Genomic DNA, 17583 nt, shown 5'->3' with positions numbered 1-17583 from the left:
ACCTTGTGATTTAAGGTTCAAATGATGGCAATGCTGTCCCAGACTCAAAACACTCTGGAGAGGAGTGTGGGCACACCTGTACATCCTGGAGTCGGGGCAGCCCCAGGATGGAGGAAGAGGAAAGAAGTGAGGAGGGTGAGGATCTCAGGGTCATAAAGATGTGTGGGCACCCATGGGGTGGACTGCAGTCCCAGGTGAGGTGGTTGCTGGGGGCAGCAGGTGGGTACTAGGTGCCCCAACCAATTTCCCCAGGGGGATAGGAAAGGGCTTCACGGCTACTTGCTGCCCTCACCCCACACCCCTGCATTCCATCGTGGGACCATGCAGAGCTACGGGGAGGGAAAAGGGGCGGAGGGGAAGGACAGTTCAGCCAGTGGTCATTAGCACATGCAGAGCCCTGTGCTCCTGAGACGAAGTGCTGGGCTCCATCAGAGAGGAGGTATCTTAGAAGCCTTTACAAGTCCTGCAGAAGCCCAGCCAGGGACCCTCTTAGGGACCCTCTTGGACATCAGGCTGGGCAGGACCATCCAGAAGCTCTCATTCAAGCTCTCTGTGAGACTTAATGGAGGACCAGGCACATCTGAGACAAGCAGCTCTCCCTCTTGGGGCGGCTGCTTCCTGCTCCCCCTGTGGCCTGAGCAACTCAGCAGCACTTGCCACACGAATATAAAGAGACGTTCCAAGAGCACCTTCAACCCTGACCCATCCCAACCCATCATAGCTCTGAGCCATGTGGCGCCATTTTTCTGAGACACTGAGAGTGCTGTGGACAGTGGGCATGGGGGGACTGTGTGGGGTTCTGTGACAGGCTCCAAGTGGGAGTCCCTGGCTGAGGGGAGCTGGAGGACCCACAGGACTGGGGAGGCCCATGGGAGTCCCACATGACCTGCTTACACTGAGCCAGGATGAGACCCATGTGGCTCATGCTCAGCTGGGGTGAGACTCACGTGGCTCACGCTGAGCTGAGGTGAGACCCACGTGGCTCACACCAAGCTCGGGTGAGACCACGTGGCTCATGCTCAGTTGGGATGAGACCCACATCATTCTCACTGAGCCAGGATGAGACCCACGTGTCGCACACTGAACTGATGTGACTGACGTGGCTCATGCTGAGTCAGGACAGGCCCACATGACTCATGCTGGGCTTCCTACTGCCCTGAATCCCCCAGTTGTAGAGCTACTACCACGAGGCCTCCCGTGTTCTACAGGATCCTCCAACTTCACCTGGACCCCAGCCCGTGTTGCTCTGTCTCTGTCCACCCAAGGGACCTCCCCAAACACAGATGAAGCCTCTAAAAGCAGCAGCAATCTAGGTCGAACATGAACCCATAGTCACTGTCATGGCCACTGGTGGCTACTGGCAGGGTCACGTCCATCTGCTCCTCCCACATGCCCTGGGGAAGGCGGGCTCTGGGAAGGAAGCTGAACAAACATCCCCTCACTCCTGGCTGTGCTCACACGCAGCCCAGCCACTTCCCATTTGACCTTTGACAGAAGTCAGAAGGGCGTGCAGAGGCAGAACTGGGCCGTGCTGACCTCTGAGCATCCTCAGTCTCCCAGCACTCAGCATCCCTATTGTCCAACCATGATACAGTCGCACCTCAGGAAGAGTCACACGCCTCAGACTCTCCAACCCAGTGCTCCAGCCTGGCTCTGCGACTCAGCTCCTCCTGCCACGTGGATTCCAGCCAGCCTTGCCTAGCGCCACCACTCTGGGTCACAGGCCCAGCCACCGAAGTCCCAGCCCCTCCCACCAGCATCAGCCCTGCCCACCCTTAGCCCCGCCCCACCCACCAGAGTCCCACCCCCTCTCCCAACTCTCTCTCAGCCCAAGGTCCTTTTCTTCTTTGTTCTTGCAACTCCCACATCTATTCCACTCAAACGCCTTCTTCCGGAAACATCCATCAACTTCTCCCTTTTTTGCCCCAGGACAGGTGTCAACCACATGGTCCAACCTGCTGCCACAGAAACGTGGGCAGAGCTCATGTGCTCCAGGTGCTGCTTGGTTACTGGCGCAGGACTGGGACCCGAGCCAGAACCTCCACAGACTCCACACTGACTGGCTCTGATGGGCCTATGATGGCTCAACAGGCCCTGCCTGGGTCCAAGCAAAGTACACCTATTCAAGAGGGGCTGTGCCAGCCCGGGCCACATGGCCATCGGCCTCCATGATGTCTCACTGACCGCCTGGGCATGTCCTGTGAGGGGACAGGACCCACACCAGGGAGAGATGACTCTCCAGAGCAACCCACCAGCGCCCCTCCCGGTAGCCGGCCACAAGTAGGGCTGAAGAAACCTCCAGGAATTTCCTCATTCCTACATGTCCTGAGTACTCCCGTGTAACTCTGACCATGAGAAGCTTCTGCCATGCAGAAACATGGCACCTCATGTGGACTGTTACCTGCTCTCCCCGTGCCTTCCCGCTGCGGCAGCTTCTCAGTCACGGAGCCTGGATGAGAACAAGAACGACATTATTTCAGGTCCTCGCAAGGTGACACTAACTGTAAACTGTTTCCTTCCTCTCTGCTCACGTGCAGCCAAACTCCCTGCCCACCTGGGGGAACAGGGCTAACTGCTGGACACGGAAGAGAGTCCTTGGTGCGCCAGAAGCCGCTGCAGTGTCTCCATCTGAGGAACTGGGGAAACCTAACCTGCTACTGTGTTGAGTTAGAGCACAGGTAAGCGCTTTTCAAATGATCAGATTTACACAACCAAAGTTTGTTGGTTGCCACCTGAATGGCACCTGAAGCCGGGCGCCCTCTCAGTAGAGACAGTTCAGGGTGAGGCGAGGGACATGCCTTCGGGGGTGACCCTGCAACCCCATCTCAGCCAGCAGAGAGGGGAGGCAATGCCGACTCCCACCTCGGCAACTAAAGGATTCAGGTCTCGGTTGGTGCTTCTGCAAGGTCACACCTGCTGGAGGGAACGCCGCTCAGAATGATGGGGCCACGTGGGGCTGACTCAGGACACTCCCCAATTGTTCTGGGAACAAGCAAGAAAATGCCGCCTCAGTGACTCTCAGCTCACACGGAAGCAGGCACTAGCACCGCACATTTAATCAGCTCTGGCTGGGAGATCAGGCAGCAGGATTCTAACTGGGGCATCCTAGTGGGAAGACTGTGGCAGGCCTGAGATGAGGCCTCAAGGGGTCTGGCAACCCTCGGTCCTGTCAATCCCCTCATCATGTGAGGAACTGCACCAAGCCCTCCTCAGTCCCACCCTCAACTCCTCAATCTCACCCTCAGCCCTCCCCCTCAGCCCCGCCCTCAGCCCCCTCAGACCCGCCCTCAGACCCACCCTCAGCCCTCTCAGACCCGCCCTCAGCCCCGCCCTCAGCCCCCTCAGACCCGCCCTCAGACCCACCCTCAGCCCTCTCAGACCCGCCCTCAGACCCGCCCTCAGCCCTCTCAGCCCCGCCCTCAGCCCCCTCAGACCCGCCTTCAGACCCGCCCTCAGCCCTCTCAGATCCACCCTCAGACCCGCCCTCAGACCCGCCCTCAGCCCTATCAGACCCGCCCTCAGCCCCCTCAGACCTGCCATCAGACCCCTCAGCCCTCCCCCTCAGCCCCGCCCTCAGCCCTCTCAGACCCGCCCTCAGACCCGCCCTCAGCCCCCTCAGACCCGCCATCAGACCCCCTCAGCCCTCCCTCAGCCCTGCCCTCAGCGCTCTCGGCCCCGCCCTCAGACCCTTCAGATCTGCCCTTAGCTCCACCCTCAGCCCGCCTTCAACTCCTCCTCAGTCTCACCCTCAGCTCCGCCCTCGGCCCCACCCTCAGACCCCTCAGTCCCGCCCTCGGCCCTGCTCTCAGACCCCCTCAGCCCTGCCCTCGATCCCGCCTTCATCCCTACTCTCAGCCCCCATCAGTTCCCATCCTCAGTTCTCCCAACTCAGGTCCCTGCCTCAGTTCCCCTAGGCCTTCTCTCACAGCCCTACAGCCCCCTTCTAGGACAGAGCCTCTCCTGGGACTACACACACACACACACACACACACACACACACACACACACACACACACACACGTGGCCCTCCTGGGAAGACGGCACACTTTCCAGGATCCAGCCGCTTCAGAGCCACAGCTTATCCAAGGCTCCTTCCCACGGAAGCGCTGTCTGTGCCCATCCCTCTCAAGCCAGAGAGGCAGCACCTACATCTCCCACAGCATATCCACAGAGACAGGGACACTTCAGCAAGGACCTAACACAACTGGGCAGGTCTCCTGACAGGAGATTCAGCCATGAGGAGAGGCCACTTCTGTGTCATCAAGACTGACTGGGCGTCGGACACTCAGCCCTAGAGCTGGCAGGAGCAGAGATGGAGCTCTGGAGAGAAAGTTCAGCTCAGCTCAGAAGAGATCACAGTCCTGCCAGGTCACGGTCCTGCTGTGCTCAGCCCCTGGGGGGTCCCTGAGAGCAGTGCCCACCAGCAGCCCCACAAGGCAGCTGCCCTCCTCCCACAGGACTGTGTGGGGCTGCGTAGGAGGAGGCCCAGCTGGTCTGGCCCTGTGAGGAGCCCCGGGCCATCGTGTGGGACCTGCAGCCTGGCATGAGGCACAGCCGCGTGGCCGACGGGCCCACAGCACCCCCAGCAGCACTACTGTCACAGAGCAGATGAGAACCAAGGCCTCAGTGGCCCTCAGATCCTCCCGCCCCAACCTGTCTCCACGTACCTGTAAGAAGAAAAGCGGAAGCCTGAGAAAGGATGCCCAGCGCACACACAGCTGGGACTCCTGGCCGCCACCGTGGGGAAGGTCAGGGATCATGCTCCTAGTGTGTCTGCATCGGGGCCAGGCAGCCCAGCTCAGAGGGCAGCTGTGGGGCCGTGCCCAGGATACGTGCTGGCCTTGAGCTGCCACTCACACAGGGGGCCAGGCAGCACCAACTGGACAAGTAGCCACGAGCTCCAGGAGGGGCTGGGCCAGCCGAGCCCCATCATCCTGTTCTGGCTGATGGGGCCCCTGCTCAGGGCAGCTCCTCATGGCCCCGGGACAGAGGGGCCGGGACTGCCTGCATGCAGAATTCTAGGGGCTCTGACACTCTGCTTGTGTGTACACATATGTGTGCATGTGTGTGGGGTTGGCATGTGTGCATGTGTGCATGCGTGAGTGTATGTGGGAGCATGTGTGTATTGTGTGCATGTGTGTACATGTGTGTTATGTGTATCATGCATATGTGTATGTTATTGAGTGTGCAGTGTATTTGTGTACATGTGTCATATCTGCATGTGCATGCATGTGTGTGTTGTGTACATATGTGTATGCATTGTGTGCATGTGTACAAGTGTGTGCATGTGTGTATATGTGTGCATGTATGTGCAGGGTGCCCCAACAGGCCACTCTCAGACCTACCCGCAGCCCCTTCTTAGTCCACGCCAGCAGCCTCCCTCAGCCTCCCGGGACTGCCAGGAATAAGTTCTGGCAAACAACTAGGGAATATGTGGGATCTGCAGTCTCTTGCCACACTTGCCCTTGAGGTGTCTCAGGAACTGGTGAACAGTCCAGGGCTGGGGGCGACTCTGACAAAGGACCCTCCAAGACCCCAGCACTCTCCGCAGAGGTCAGGGCTGAGACCCACAGCCTGGCAGCTCCACAGAGCCCCCTGACTGGGAATACTGAGGGTGGGCAGAGGGCCTTCTGTCTGCAGAGACGGTGTAGCCATAGAGGTCAGCCGTGGGCAGCTGCTGAGGACAGGGCGGATTACCTGGCTCGCCACCTCTGGGGGCCATGGAGGTCCCTGATCAGATGTGCTGCTCTAGCATGGGGCTGAGTCCCCACAGCTCCCAGGTCTCGTCCTATGAATGACAGGGGCTCAGATGGTCCACTCCATGGAAAAGTAGGGGACGGGGCCTCGGACTGAGCTGTGCTGTTCTCCCCATGCAAGCCTCGACCCAAGGAAAGCAGACCAGCAAACACCACAGCCCTAAGAGCACCACAGCACTACAGTCCGCCATAGCACTGCAGCCCACAATAGCACTATAGCCCCCACAGCACCACGGCCCCCACAGCACCACGGCCCCCACAGGACCACAGTCCCCACAGCACCACAGCCCCCACAGCACCACAGCCCCCACAGCACCACAGTCCCCACAGCACAGCCCCTACAGCACTACAGCCCCCACAGCACTACAGTCCCCACAGCACCACAGCCCCACAGCACTACAGCCCCCACAGCACTACAGCCCCCATAGCACTACAGTCCCCACAGCACCACAGTCCCCACAGCACTATAGCCCCTAAAGCACTACAGCCCCTATAGTACTACAGCCCCCACAGCCCCACAGCCCCACAGTACCACAGCCCCCACAGCACTAATCTCCACAGCACTATAGTCCCCATAGCACCACAGCCCCCACAGCACCATAGCCTCACAGCACTACAGCCCCACAGCATCACAGCCCCACAGAACCACAGCACCACAGTCCCCACAGCACTACAGTCCCCACAGCACTACAGTTCCCACAGCACTACAGTCCCCACAGCACCACAGCCCCACAGCACCACAGCACCACAGCACCACAGCCCCCACAGCACCACAGCCCCCACAGCACTACAGTCCCCACAGCACCACAGCCCCACAGCACCACAGCCCCCACAGCACTACAGCTCCCACAGCACTACAGCCCCACAGCATCACAGCCCCACAGCACCACAGTCCCCACAGCACCACATCCCCCACAGAACCACAGTCCCCACAGCACTACAGTCCCCACAGCACTACAGTCCCCACAGCACCACAGCCCCACAGCACCACAGCACCACAGCACCACAGCCCCCACAGCACTACAGTCCCCACAGCACTACAGTCCCCACAGCACCACAGCCCCACAGCACCACAGCCCCCACAGCACTACAGCACCACAGCCCCCACAGCACCACAGCCCCCACAACACTACAGTCCCCACAGCACCACAGCCCCACAGCCCCACAGCCCCCACAGCACTACAGCTCCCACAGCACTACAGCCCCACAGCATCACAGCCCCACAGCACCACAGCACCACAGTCCTTACAGAACTACAGTCCCCACATCACTACAGTCCCCACAGCACCATAGCCCCACAGCACCACAGCACCACATCCCCCACAGCACCACAGCCCCCACAGCACTACAGTCCCCACAGCACTACAGTCCCCACAGCACCACAACACCACAGTCCCCACAGCACTACACCCCCCACAGCACTACAGCCCCACAGCATCACAGCCCCACAGCACCACAGTCCCCACAGCACTACAGTCCCCACAGCACTGCAGTCCCCACAGCACCACAGCCCCACAGCACCACAGCACCACAGTCCCCACAGCACTATAGTCCCCACAGCACCACATTCCCCACAGCACTACAGTCTCCACAGCACTATAGTCCCCATAGCACCACAGCCCCCACAGCACCACAGTCCCACAGCACTACAGCCCCACAGCACCACAGCCCCACAGCCCAATAGCACTACAGCCCCACAGCACCACAGCCCACATCACTACAGACCCCATCGTATAACAGCCCCCCAGCACTACAACCCCCATAGCACCACAGTCTCGCAGCACTACAACCCCCCGCAGCACCACAGCCCCCCAGCACTACAGTCCCCACAGCACTACATCCCCCACAGCACCACAGCTCCCACAGCCCCACAGCACCACAGCCCAACAGCACCACAGCCCCATAGCACCATAGCACCACAATCTCCATAGCACTATAGTACCCACAGTACCACAGCCGCCCCCCTCCCCCTCAGCACTATAGCTCCCACAGTACTATGGTACTCCACAGCACTCAGGCCAAATATAGCACCACAGTCCTCACAACACTGCAACCTGCTGCCCCCGTGGAGTTCCACAGGGGAGTCGCTGCTGGGGGCGGTGTGGCTGGGCTTCCAGGCAGGGAGAGCTGAAGGGGTCAGTGACGGGCATGGGCCACAGAGCTGGGAGGAGGCCCCACATGTGCCTGCATCTGCTATGTCCCCACCAACTGCAGCCATGACAAGATTTCTGGGGGCAAGTCCAGGTCTGGCAGGTAGCCAGTCACAGGACAGGACACCCATCCTCTGTTTTGGGGTCACCCTCATTCCCTTCCCTTGAGCCCCCCTCAGACACTGCACCTCCACACCAGGGTCTCACAGAAAAGCTTGAACACTCCTGTGGGTTCTGCCACCCATAGTGGGCAGCTTCTGGCTAAGCTCCTCAGGCCCAGCTGTGAGCCCTGAGGTCCCTCCCTGTCCTCCACATTCACAGTCCTAAGAAGCATAGGCCGGCTCAGAGTGATGGGAGAGAAAACATTCTAGAAATCATTTGGACCCCCAAATCCACAAGGAGCAAGAGAAATGGAGACTTTTCATCCAGTGAGCACTATTAGCTCATTAGGAAAATGATGAGAAGAAACTGCAAATCCCCACCACGAGGAGAGGATGAAGAAAGTCCAGAAGCCTCAACAGGGGTTACCCACAAATACGATCTCTCCGATAAAGAATTCAGAGATGAAATGTGAAAGATGTTCAATGAACTCAAAGAAATGGTGGAACAGACATCCAGTAAGTTAAAGGACATGAAAGAAACAACAGAACAGACAGGAAAGTGATGAACGGACAGTTCACGAGCTGGATCCCAGAATCGGGTTTGATAATGAACAGACAGTCCACATGACTGATCCCAGTACTGGGTGTGATAATGAACAGTCTGCGAGGCCAACCCCAGAACTGGGTGTGATAATGAACGGACAGCCCGCGTGGCCGATCCCAGAACTGGGTGTGATAATGAGTGGACAGTTCACGTGACAGATCCCAGAACTGGGTGTGATAATAACTAACAATTCGCCTGGCTGATCCCAGAACTGGCCTGATAACAGCACTTCAGGTGGCCAGATCCCAGAACCAGGCCTGCCTGGGTGCAAGCACGCTCGCCAGTGGCCCGGCTGTGTGAGGGGCTCTCTCGGGTCTGCTGTCTTTTCACCATTCGGCTAACTCAGACACAAGAGCCCCTTGTCCACCTGCTGGGGAGTCGGCTGCAGAGCACGCCCTGTGGATGCGTAACTGGGAGACGTGGTGGGGTGGGCCATCCCTGCCCACTCTGCTGTTGAAGGCCCATGCAGGCAGTGGTGGTCATCACCAAGAGTGCCCGGGGACTGTGGCCCTTCATGACAAAATGACCTTCAACATGGATATGACTGGACTCTGCAGCCAGCCCCAGCCTTGGGTGAGGGGACAGCCACCGTGTCTGTAGACCACGACCCTGTCTCCAGCCCCGCTCCGGCCTGAGCTTCGGCCCTGCCAGCCATGCGAGTCGCTAGCAGATTCTTCAGGCAGACACAGCCCTTCCCCCTGAGGAACAACTGCCCCAAAGTGAGTCTTGTCCTGAGGGTTTTACAGAGGAGAGGGAGGATGTGTGGCTCCTGACTGTGTGGTGGGCCGGCCTGGCCTCTCAGGCTGTCAGGGAAGAAACACTCCCTACAGGGTTGGGCAGCTCTTCCCATGAGCCATGACACCCACTGATAGGCCCGGGTCATCCCCAGCATTTTTGATGGAACAGAGCACTGTGAAGAGAGCCCACAGCTGACACACCTCCACACCCCAGCCCCAGAGAGCAGCAGGCGGCCACAGACACACACAGCCCGGACCCTGGGCCATCTGCACGTGCCTTCCCAGCCAGCTCGTTGCCACGTGTGGCCTGAAGCTCAGGGGCACCCTGCAGGGCCGGCAAGGACCTACCTGGGCACCGGGGGGTCTTGTGGGCCACCGCTGTGCCGCTGATGGGCCGGCCGTTGGCAGTCACACACCAGCAGTAGCCCGTGTAGCTGTGGCACTGCACCTGCAGGTAAAGGGGCAAGGCTGAGTGGGCCCTGCCAGGGGAGGCCAGCCAGGGCGTCTGCCCGAGCCAGTGGGGGGTCCTGGTATGAGGCCCCTGGACCTGCAGGTGTGGCACCGGCACCCCGGGGCCCTGGTCAGCTGACACGAGGCCCATCTCCTGAGACCACGATACCCCACATCCCATGGCCACTCCCCCAACTCACAGTCCTTCCTGTACCACCTTCATCCAGCAGGACAGGGGGCCAAGTGCCCATGGCAGGACAGAGGCAGAATGTCCATGGGACAGGGGAGGGACATAGGATGGGGCCCATCCTGGATCTCTCCAGCACCGCCTGGCAGGACAGGACACGGCCTTAGAGCACCAAACAGCCCGGCCCGCCAAGTGCCAGCTCACCTGGTGTACCAGCTGACCCACCTGTACCAATCCACCTGGTGTACCAGCTCGCCCACCTGTACCAGCTCACCTTGCGTATCAGCTCACCCAGTGTACCAGCTGACTCACCTGTACCAATCCACCTGGCGTACCGGCTCACCTGCCTGTACCAGATCCCCTGGTGTACCAGCTCACCTGCCTGTACCAGCTCCCCTGGTGTACCAACTCACCTGCCTGTACCAGCTCCCCTGGTGTACCAGCTCACCTGCCTGTACCAGCTCCCCTGGTGTACCAGCTCACCTGCCTGTACCAGCTCCCCTGGTGTACCAGCTCACCTGCCTGTACCAGCTCCCCTGGTGTACCAGCTCACCTGACTATAGGACCCGTCCTCACTGCACTCCGGGATGAAGACGTGCTGCAGCTCCTTCCGCGCCTGCTCCTGCGTGTATTTCCTCTCAGCCACACAGCGGGACACGTCTGGGGTCACAGAGCACAGCAGGGTCAGCAGGGTCATAATAGGTCACAGCAGTCGGGTCAGCAGGGGCACAGCAGGATACAGTGGGGTCACAGCAGGTCATAGCAGGGTCAGTAGGGCCACAGTGGGTCACAGCGGAGGCCGCGGCCCACACACTGAGCTGGGCCCTGGTGTAAGGTGGGCAGCAGACTGGACATTGGTCTGGCCGTGGCCATTGCCTCTCGGACCAGATGGGGTGACTGGGGGCTGCGGCCTCTCCTGATCGTGGGCCACGCTGTGTTCCTCCGGGACCCACAGCCACGTCTCCAGGACAGAGGGGGTTTCCCGCCGCCCCTTCCCAGGGAGCCCATGGCCCTGGCATAGTCCCTGCATGTGAGGCCACCCTGGCATGTCCAGCACAGCTCCTGCCCCTCGGGCAGCCACAGGAATCCCGTCTCACTGCAAAATCCCCAGCACGTGCGGCCCCATGGCTCCCCGGGTCCAGTGGAGCAGGACTGTCCACTGCAGCGCACTGCACGCCCCCCCGCTCGCTGAGGAACCGTCTGGGCTCCTGACAGGACACGGCCCCTGGCCCTGCCCTGACAGGATGTGAGCCCTGTTGCAGGGCCGCCGTGTGTCCCAAGAGAGGCCGCTTCGTCCTCCTGGGCCAGCTTGTGCTGGGCTGTAGGGAGATGCAGAGCACTTGTGTGGCCCCTCCCGGCCCAGATGGGCTCCCAGGGAGTGCCAAGAAAGTCCAGGCTTCCCGGCACGTGGCGCCCACCCACAGCCTCCGCTGACGGCCAGTGAGGTCCCGGTCCACGTGGGGCAGCTGAACAGGTACCACAGGGACAGCACCTGCTGGGGAGAGCCGGCCTCTGGCCCCAGGCCACAGTGCCCAGAGCGGAGAGCCCGGGGCCAGGGGCAGCTGCGTGTGCCTACTCTCAGGCAGCCACCAGGGCTGCATGCAGCCTTCTCTCCCGGTGCCACTGAGAGCCCAGCCTCTCCGGCACACGCAGGCTCCGTGTTCTTACCCCAGAAACCAGAGCAGTCTCAGAAGCAAACAAGCAAATTCCCAGCACGTCAGCCCTTTTGAGGTCCAGGAGGGGCGTGGGGGTCCTTGCAGCCGCCCACAGCCCCTGCTGTCTCCTCCCCAGGACATTCACTGCTACAGTGTGGGAGGGAGAGCTCCTTAACTCTTCCCCGACCTTGCTGCAATTTTACTCTTCACCCTTTCTTAACTGAAAAGGAAATCCTCAAAGACATGAACAGCATCACGTTTTATCGTGGTTCAACTACGTGCAGTATAAAGCTCAGCTGCTTGGAACATCCACTTCATCCCTCTGTCCACTCAGTCAGCCTCATCCAAAAGGGCTGGTGTCCATCCCTCTCATACTGGGTGTCCAAGTGCGAGGTTGCCCCAGAGCCCTGGAAGGGCGGCTGGTCTCTGAGGCGCAGTCTCTCTCCACACCTCACAGACCCCTGAAAGGGCGGCTGGTCTCTGAGGCGCAGGTTCTCCAGACCTCACAGACCCTCGAGTGGGTGCTGATCTCTGGGACACAGGCTCTCCACACCTCACAGACCCCTGAAAGGGCGGCTGGTCTCTGAGGCGCAGTCTCTCTCCACACCTCACAGACCCCTGAAAGGGCGTCTGGTCTCTGAGGCGCAGTCTCTCTCCTCACCTCACAGACCCCTGAAAGTGCTCCTGATCTCTGGGACACAGGCTCTCCAGACCTCACAGACCCCTGAAAGGGCGGCTGGTCTCTGAGGCGCAGTCTCTCTCCACACTTCACAGACCCCTGACCAGGTGGCTGGCATCCGAGGCTCAGGCTCTCAACACCACACAGACGCTGCCGCTTGTCTGGGCACTGGCAGCCTATTTCCCCGTGGCTGCCCTGCCTTGATGCCGGCATATTGCTCGGAGCTATCTTCCATGCACACTGGTAGGTGGTGTCTCTTCACCTTCTGAGCTGTTGGCACAACCCTTGCAGATGGGACGTGGAGGCTCACGGCAGTGTCTAAGCTGTGTTAGCCACCTCACCAGAGTGGTGATGATAGTACGGGCTTGAAACAGTATCAGCTGGAAATAAATTACCGCTCCAATCTCCTCACAAACACCTTACCCTCTTCTCAAGAGGCCAAAGAAAATGTCTTTCATGGCTCTGCGGCATCTGGCGATCAGGAGCCAATAAAAGACTTCCTGTATTGTGTCTGGTGCGTCCCCGACGACGGCCTTGGTGGGGTTTCTTTTTACTAAGTTGGCGGCTACTGACAATGCCTTTGGAGGGCAATTTATTGAGCTGGCTATTATTTCTTCTCTAGTCTCAACACAGAACAGATTCCGTTTCTGATGGATCACACCGTATGTCTAATAATCAAGGCACCCTGGTCATGGAAGCCGTCAAAATGCAATTCTTAATACAAAGTCAAAATAAACAAGTGTTCTGACCAGCTGCCCATTCAGTCACTCTCATTTCAACAGGAAGCAAATAATCTCCTACTTTGCTGAAACCCTTCGACAGGATTAGGCAATCAGCAGCAGAGCCAAGTGTGCCGGCCATTTGTGAAGACTCCTGGCGAGCCACAGAGGCAAGAGGCCCAGGACAAGGGCAGGGACAAGGACAGACATAGGTCCAGCAGTGCCTGAGCTCCGTGGCTTCCAGGCCACTGTTTATCCTGGGGTCTCCTTCAAGCTAGAGGAGCAGCACAGGGCCAGGAAAACCCTCGCCCAGCTGTCCCGAACTGACAGAGCTGGATCCCCGCCTCCAGCCCCACAAAACTGCCTCAGTGTCCACATTGCCCATTATTCCCGCAGTCACAGCCCTCCCTCAGGCACCAACTTCAGGAGTGAAGAGCTGGAGTGGGTGGTGGCAGCCTGCCAAGGCCAGAGCAGTTCACACCACGACAGCTGTAGGATAAGCCGTGAAACCAAACAATGGGATAAACCTGCTCTACAGAATGGCCACAGACTCAACCATCACGGGAGAGGCCACAGAAACCACAGACACAAACACCACGGGACAGGCCACAGAAACCACAGATACAAACACCACGGGACAGGCCACAGAAACCACAGACACAAACACCATGGGACAGGCCACAGAAACCACAGACACAAAAACCAGGGGTGAGGCCACAGGCCACAGAAACCACAGACACAATACCACGGGACAGGCTACAGAAACCACAGACACAAATACCACAGGACAGGCCACAGAAACCACAGACACAAACACCATGGAGGAGGCCATAGAAACCACAGACACAAACACCACGGGACAGGCCACAGAAACCACAGACACAAATACCACGGGACAGGCCACAGAAACCACAGATACAAATAACATGGGACAGGCCACAGAAACCCCAGACACAAACACCACGGGACAGGCCACAGAAACCATAGACACAAACACCAGGGGTGAGGCCACAGGCCACAGAAACCACAGACACAAACACTATGGGACAGGCCACAGAAACCACAGACACAAACACCACGGGACAGGCCACAGAAACCACAGACACAAACACCACGGGACAGGCCACAGAAACCATAGACACAAACACCATGGGACAGGCCACAGAAACCACAGACACAAACACTATGGGACAGGCCACAGAAACCACAGACACAAATACCACGGGACAGGCCACAGAAACCACAGATACAAATACCATGGGACAGGCTACAGAAACCACAGACACAAACACCACGGGACAGGCCACAGAAACCACAGACACAAACACCACGGGACAGGCCACAGAAACCACAGGCACAAATACTACGGGACTGGCCACAGAAACCACAGACACAAATACCACGGGACAAGCCACAGAAACCACAGACACAAACACCATGGAGGAGGCCACAGAAACCACAGACACAAATACCACGGGACAGGCCACAGAAACCACAGACACAAACACCACGGGACAGGCCACAGACACCATCCATCGAAGAAAGGCCTGCCATGAGGGTACTACATGACATTCCATACAAGACAGTCCAGGAACATTACTGCTCACAAGAGAGGCGATAGGTACCACGAGAGGCCACAGAAGCCACTGCCCACAGAGAGCCCACAAGCTCAAGCGGCCCATGGGAAAAGTCACTGACATGATTGCTCACAGAGGCCACAGACACCACTGCCCAAGTAAGAGGTCACGGAATTCCCCCACCCGTGGAAGAAGCTCTTCTGCTCAGGTATCACATGACACTACCCATAAGAGAGCCACAGACACCACCCCCCTTGGGAACAGCCCTGGTACCCACTTATCCACACTCCCAAGCTCACTCCCCTGTCTGCCCTGCCACAAATGAGGCCCTTGAGTCTAGCAGAGCTGCAGGAAGGGTCCCAAGGCCTCAGCCCACAATCCCAGGGTCCTGCCAAAGGGGGCGCTCTGGCCAGCAGAACTAGGATCAGGACTGATGTGGGCAGGGAGGACCCCAAGGCGTCTTGCTTTGGACTCCCCTGGGGTCGTGCACACTCCTGTCTTCTGACGCCAACACAGTGCTCACTGTGAGGCACTGCCAGGGGGTGACGAGGGAGCCTGCCACAGCCCACAGAACATGGCCACAGAGAGTGACAAAGGACCGGGCCACAGCCCACACACAGGCACCTGACCCATCCTCACCAATGGGTCCCTCAGAAGCTCCAGGGCTCAGAAATAACCGGAAAGTCCCTCTGCCAGCTTCTCTGTCTGGATCTCTTCCCACAAGTCCCACAGCAGAAGTGAGGCTGCTGGCGTTAGGCTGCTCTCCTCTATTTTTGTCGTTTTCACTTTTTTGTTCAATGCCAGATGTTTGTTGAAAATAAAGCCAGCCCAGTAGTCTCAAATCAAAAAGAAAAATATGACTGTGCTTTCTGAGCTCTGGAAACATAAACTCAACCAAGTTTGAAGAAAATATGAGAAAAATGCACCCGTGGAAACCGCCACCCTATTCTTGCAGGTCATTGGTTTAGGTCATGTGAGAGCATAAAACATTTCATGCGACTATTGAGACACGGACAAAAGCCCTGAGATGCTCGCTCCCCGCCCTGCACCCAGCACACGCATCTGTCAGCAGCAGGTGGGACCATCAGCAACCGAGTCGCTGGGAGGCATTTCCAGAACAATCCAGGGGTGCGCTGATGGGACGAGAGGACCTCAGGGTGTCCGGGACTCCCTCCCGGTTCAGAGGGCCAGAGGAGGAAGCTCACAGAGTCCAGGCACTGTGGGGACTGGGCGGGGTCCAGGGCACCTCTCACACCAGCAGCAGGGCTGAGGCACGCACGGGGCGAAGCTCCCCTGTGGAAGCTTTGGCACGACCAGCCCAGGGCAGCCCGGAGGAAGGACCAGGCGCTCTCATCCACGGGCCCAGCCCGCCCACCCACAGAGCCCTCCGGGTCCCCGGCTGGCAGCAGAGAGCTTGGCTCCTCCAGCTGCCACACGACATGCCAGCTCGGAGCCTGCACACGTGTCCCTCGTCACAGCCCCCGGGAGCTGGGCAGCGTGAGAGCAGGAGCAAGGACCGGGTCCAGCCAAGGGAGGCGGCAGAAGGTTCCACGGAGAACAGCGGTCAGGGGGCTCCCAAGGAGGGGCACAGGGGTCACTCGGCCTCAGGGTCTCAGAGAGGAAGCGGCCGGGGGGAGCATCCACGTCTCTGCTGGCCTGGGAAGAGGCCGGGGGGAGCGTCCACGTCTCTGCTGCCCTGGGAAGCGGCTGGGGGGAGCGTCCAGGTCTCTGCTGCCCTGGGAAGCGGCCGGGGGGAGCGTCCAGGTCTCTGCTGCCCTGGGAAGCGGCCGGCCCTGGCCTCTCCTCCCTCCGGTACGTGACCCTGCGGGTCTCTCGCTCCTCGTGCCGACGTCGTTTCCTCTCCCACGTGGTTACTGAGGAGCTGCCCCCCGCGCCAAGCTGTCCAGGACCAGCAGCCCCCCGCCCCTGCTGCCGGGGGACAGTCTGGGACAGGAAGGAGGCGTTCATGCTGCCCGGGTCCACGTGGCCTTGCTCAGGAGCCCCCACTGTACCCGGGTCCAGGCCACGGCCCCCGCCTGTGCCGGCTGGAGACACCCCGAAGGCCACACTGCGCATCCAGTCGTGGACGGCTCCCCTCGGGCTCCTCGCAGGGCCCCACAGGGCGGAGCCCTCAGCCGCCAGGGAAGGGACAGAGCCCCGGGGCCTGTCCCCTGTGGCGGCTTCAGGTGGGGCGCCCGGCCTCACCATGTGCAAAGGCCTCTGCAGGGTGCCGGGGGGCGGGGGGGAGGGTGCCCGGCAGGACCTGTGGGGGCAGGAACCGGCTCTGCGCGCGCAGCAGTGGTGCAGCTCGCCCTGGTCTGGAGCACAGCCCTGCGGGCCCCGCCTGGCCTCACCTTTGCAGTGGCCGCGGTGTGCGATCTCCAGCTGCGGGTCCTTGCACTTGGCGCGCTGGAACTCGCAGCGGGACAGGAAGGTCCTCCCGTCGGACGCGCAGAGTGGCTTCTGCGGGGAGCCCCCGCACTCCAGGCTGCAGTCCTTGTCCCGGTCCTGGTCTACCCGCAGGAACTGGGCGGGGGAGAAGAGCCGTCAGGGGCGCCGGGCAGCCCCAACGCAAGGCGAGTCCCCACCCGCGCACACTCGGCCTGACACTGGGCAGGACCCACAGCTCACGGGACACCCTCCTCCTCCTCCTCCTCCTCCTCCTCCTCCTCCTCCTCCTCCTCCTCCTCTTCCTCCTCCTCCTCCTCCTACTACTACTACTGCTCCTCCTCCTCCTCCTACTACTACTACTACTACTGCTCCTCCTCCTCCTCCTCCTCCTGCTCCTCCTCCTCCTCCTGCTCCTCCACCACCTCCTCCTCCTCCTCCTGCTCCTCCTCCTCTTCCTCCTCCTCCTCCTCCTGCTCCTCCTCCTCTTTCTCCTCCTCCTACTACTACTGCTCCTCCTCCTCCTCCTGCTCCTCCTCCTACTACTACTACTACTGCTCCTCCTTCTCCTCCACCTCCT

At 59.9% G+C, this 17583-nt stretch overlaps 1 protein-coding gene across 2 annotated transcripts in view; it reads right to left on the bottom strand.

Moving 5' to 3' along the window:
- Window positions 1-17583, bottom strand: part of SMOC2 (SPARC related modular calcium binding 2) — a 70248-nt gene that overhangs the window by 30481 nt on the left and 22184 nt on the right. For both annotated transcript variants that reach the window (XM_055135661.1, XM_055135662.1), the window contains exons 2-5: window positions 16970-17141; window positions 10539-10645; window positions 9697-9796; window positions 2402-2449 (exon numbers count right to left, since the gene is read on the bottom strand). In XM_055135661.1, the coding sequence (XP_054991636.1) occupies window positions 2402-2449; window positions 9697-9796; window positions 10539-10645; window positions 16970-17141 (427 nt within the window). The remainder of the gene's footprint in view (window positions 1-2401; window positions 2450-9696; window positions 9797-10538; window positions 10646-16969; window positions 17142-17583) is intronic.

Source organism: Sorex araneus, chromosome 4, assembly GCF_027595985.1.
Source record: "Sorex araneus isolate mSorAra2 chromosome 4, mSorAra2.pri, whole genome shotgun sequence".
NCBI classification, from domain to species: Eukaryota; Metazoa; Chordata; class Mammalia; order Eulipotyphla; family Soricidae; genus Sorex; species Sorex araneus.
This window is presented reverse-complemented; position numbering and strand designations above follow the sequence as displayed.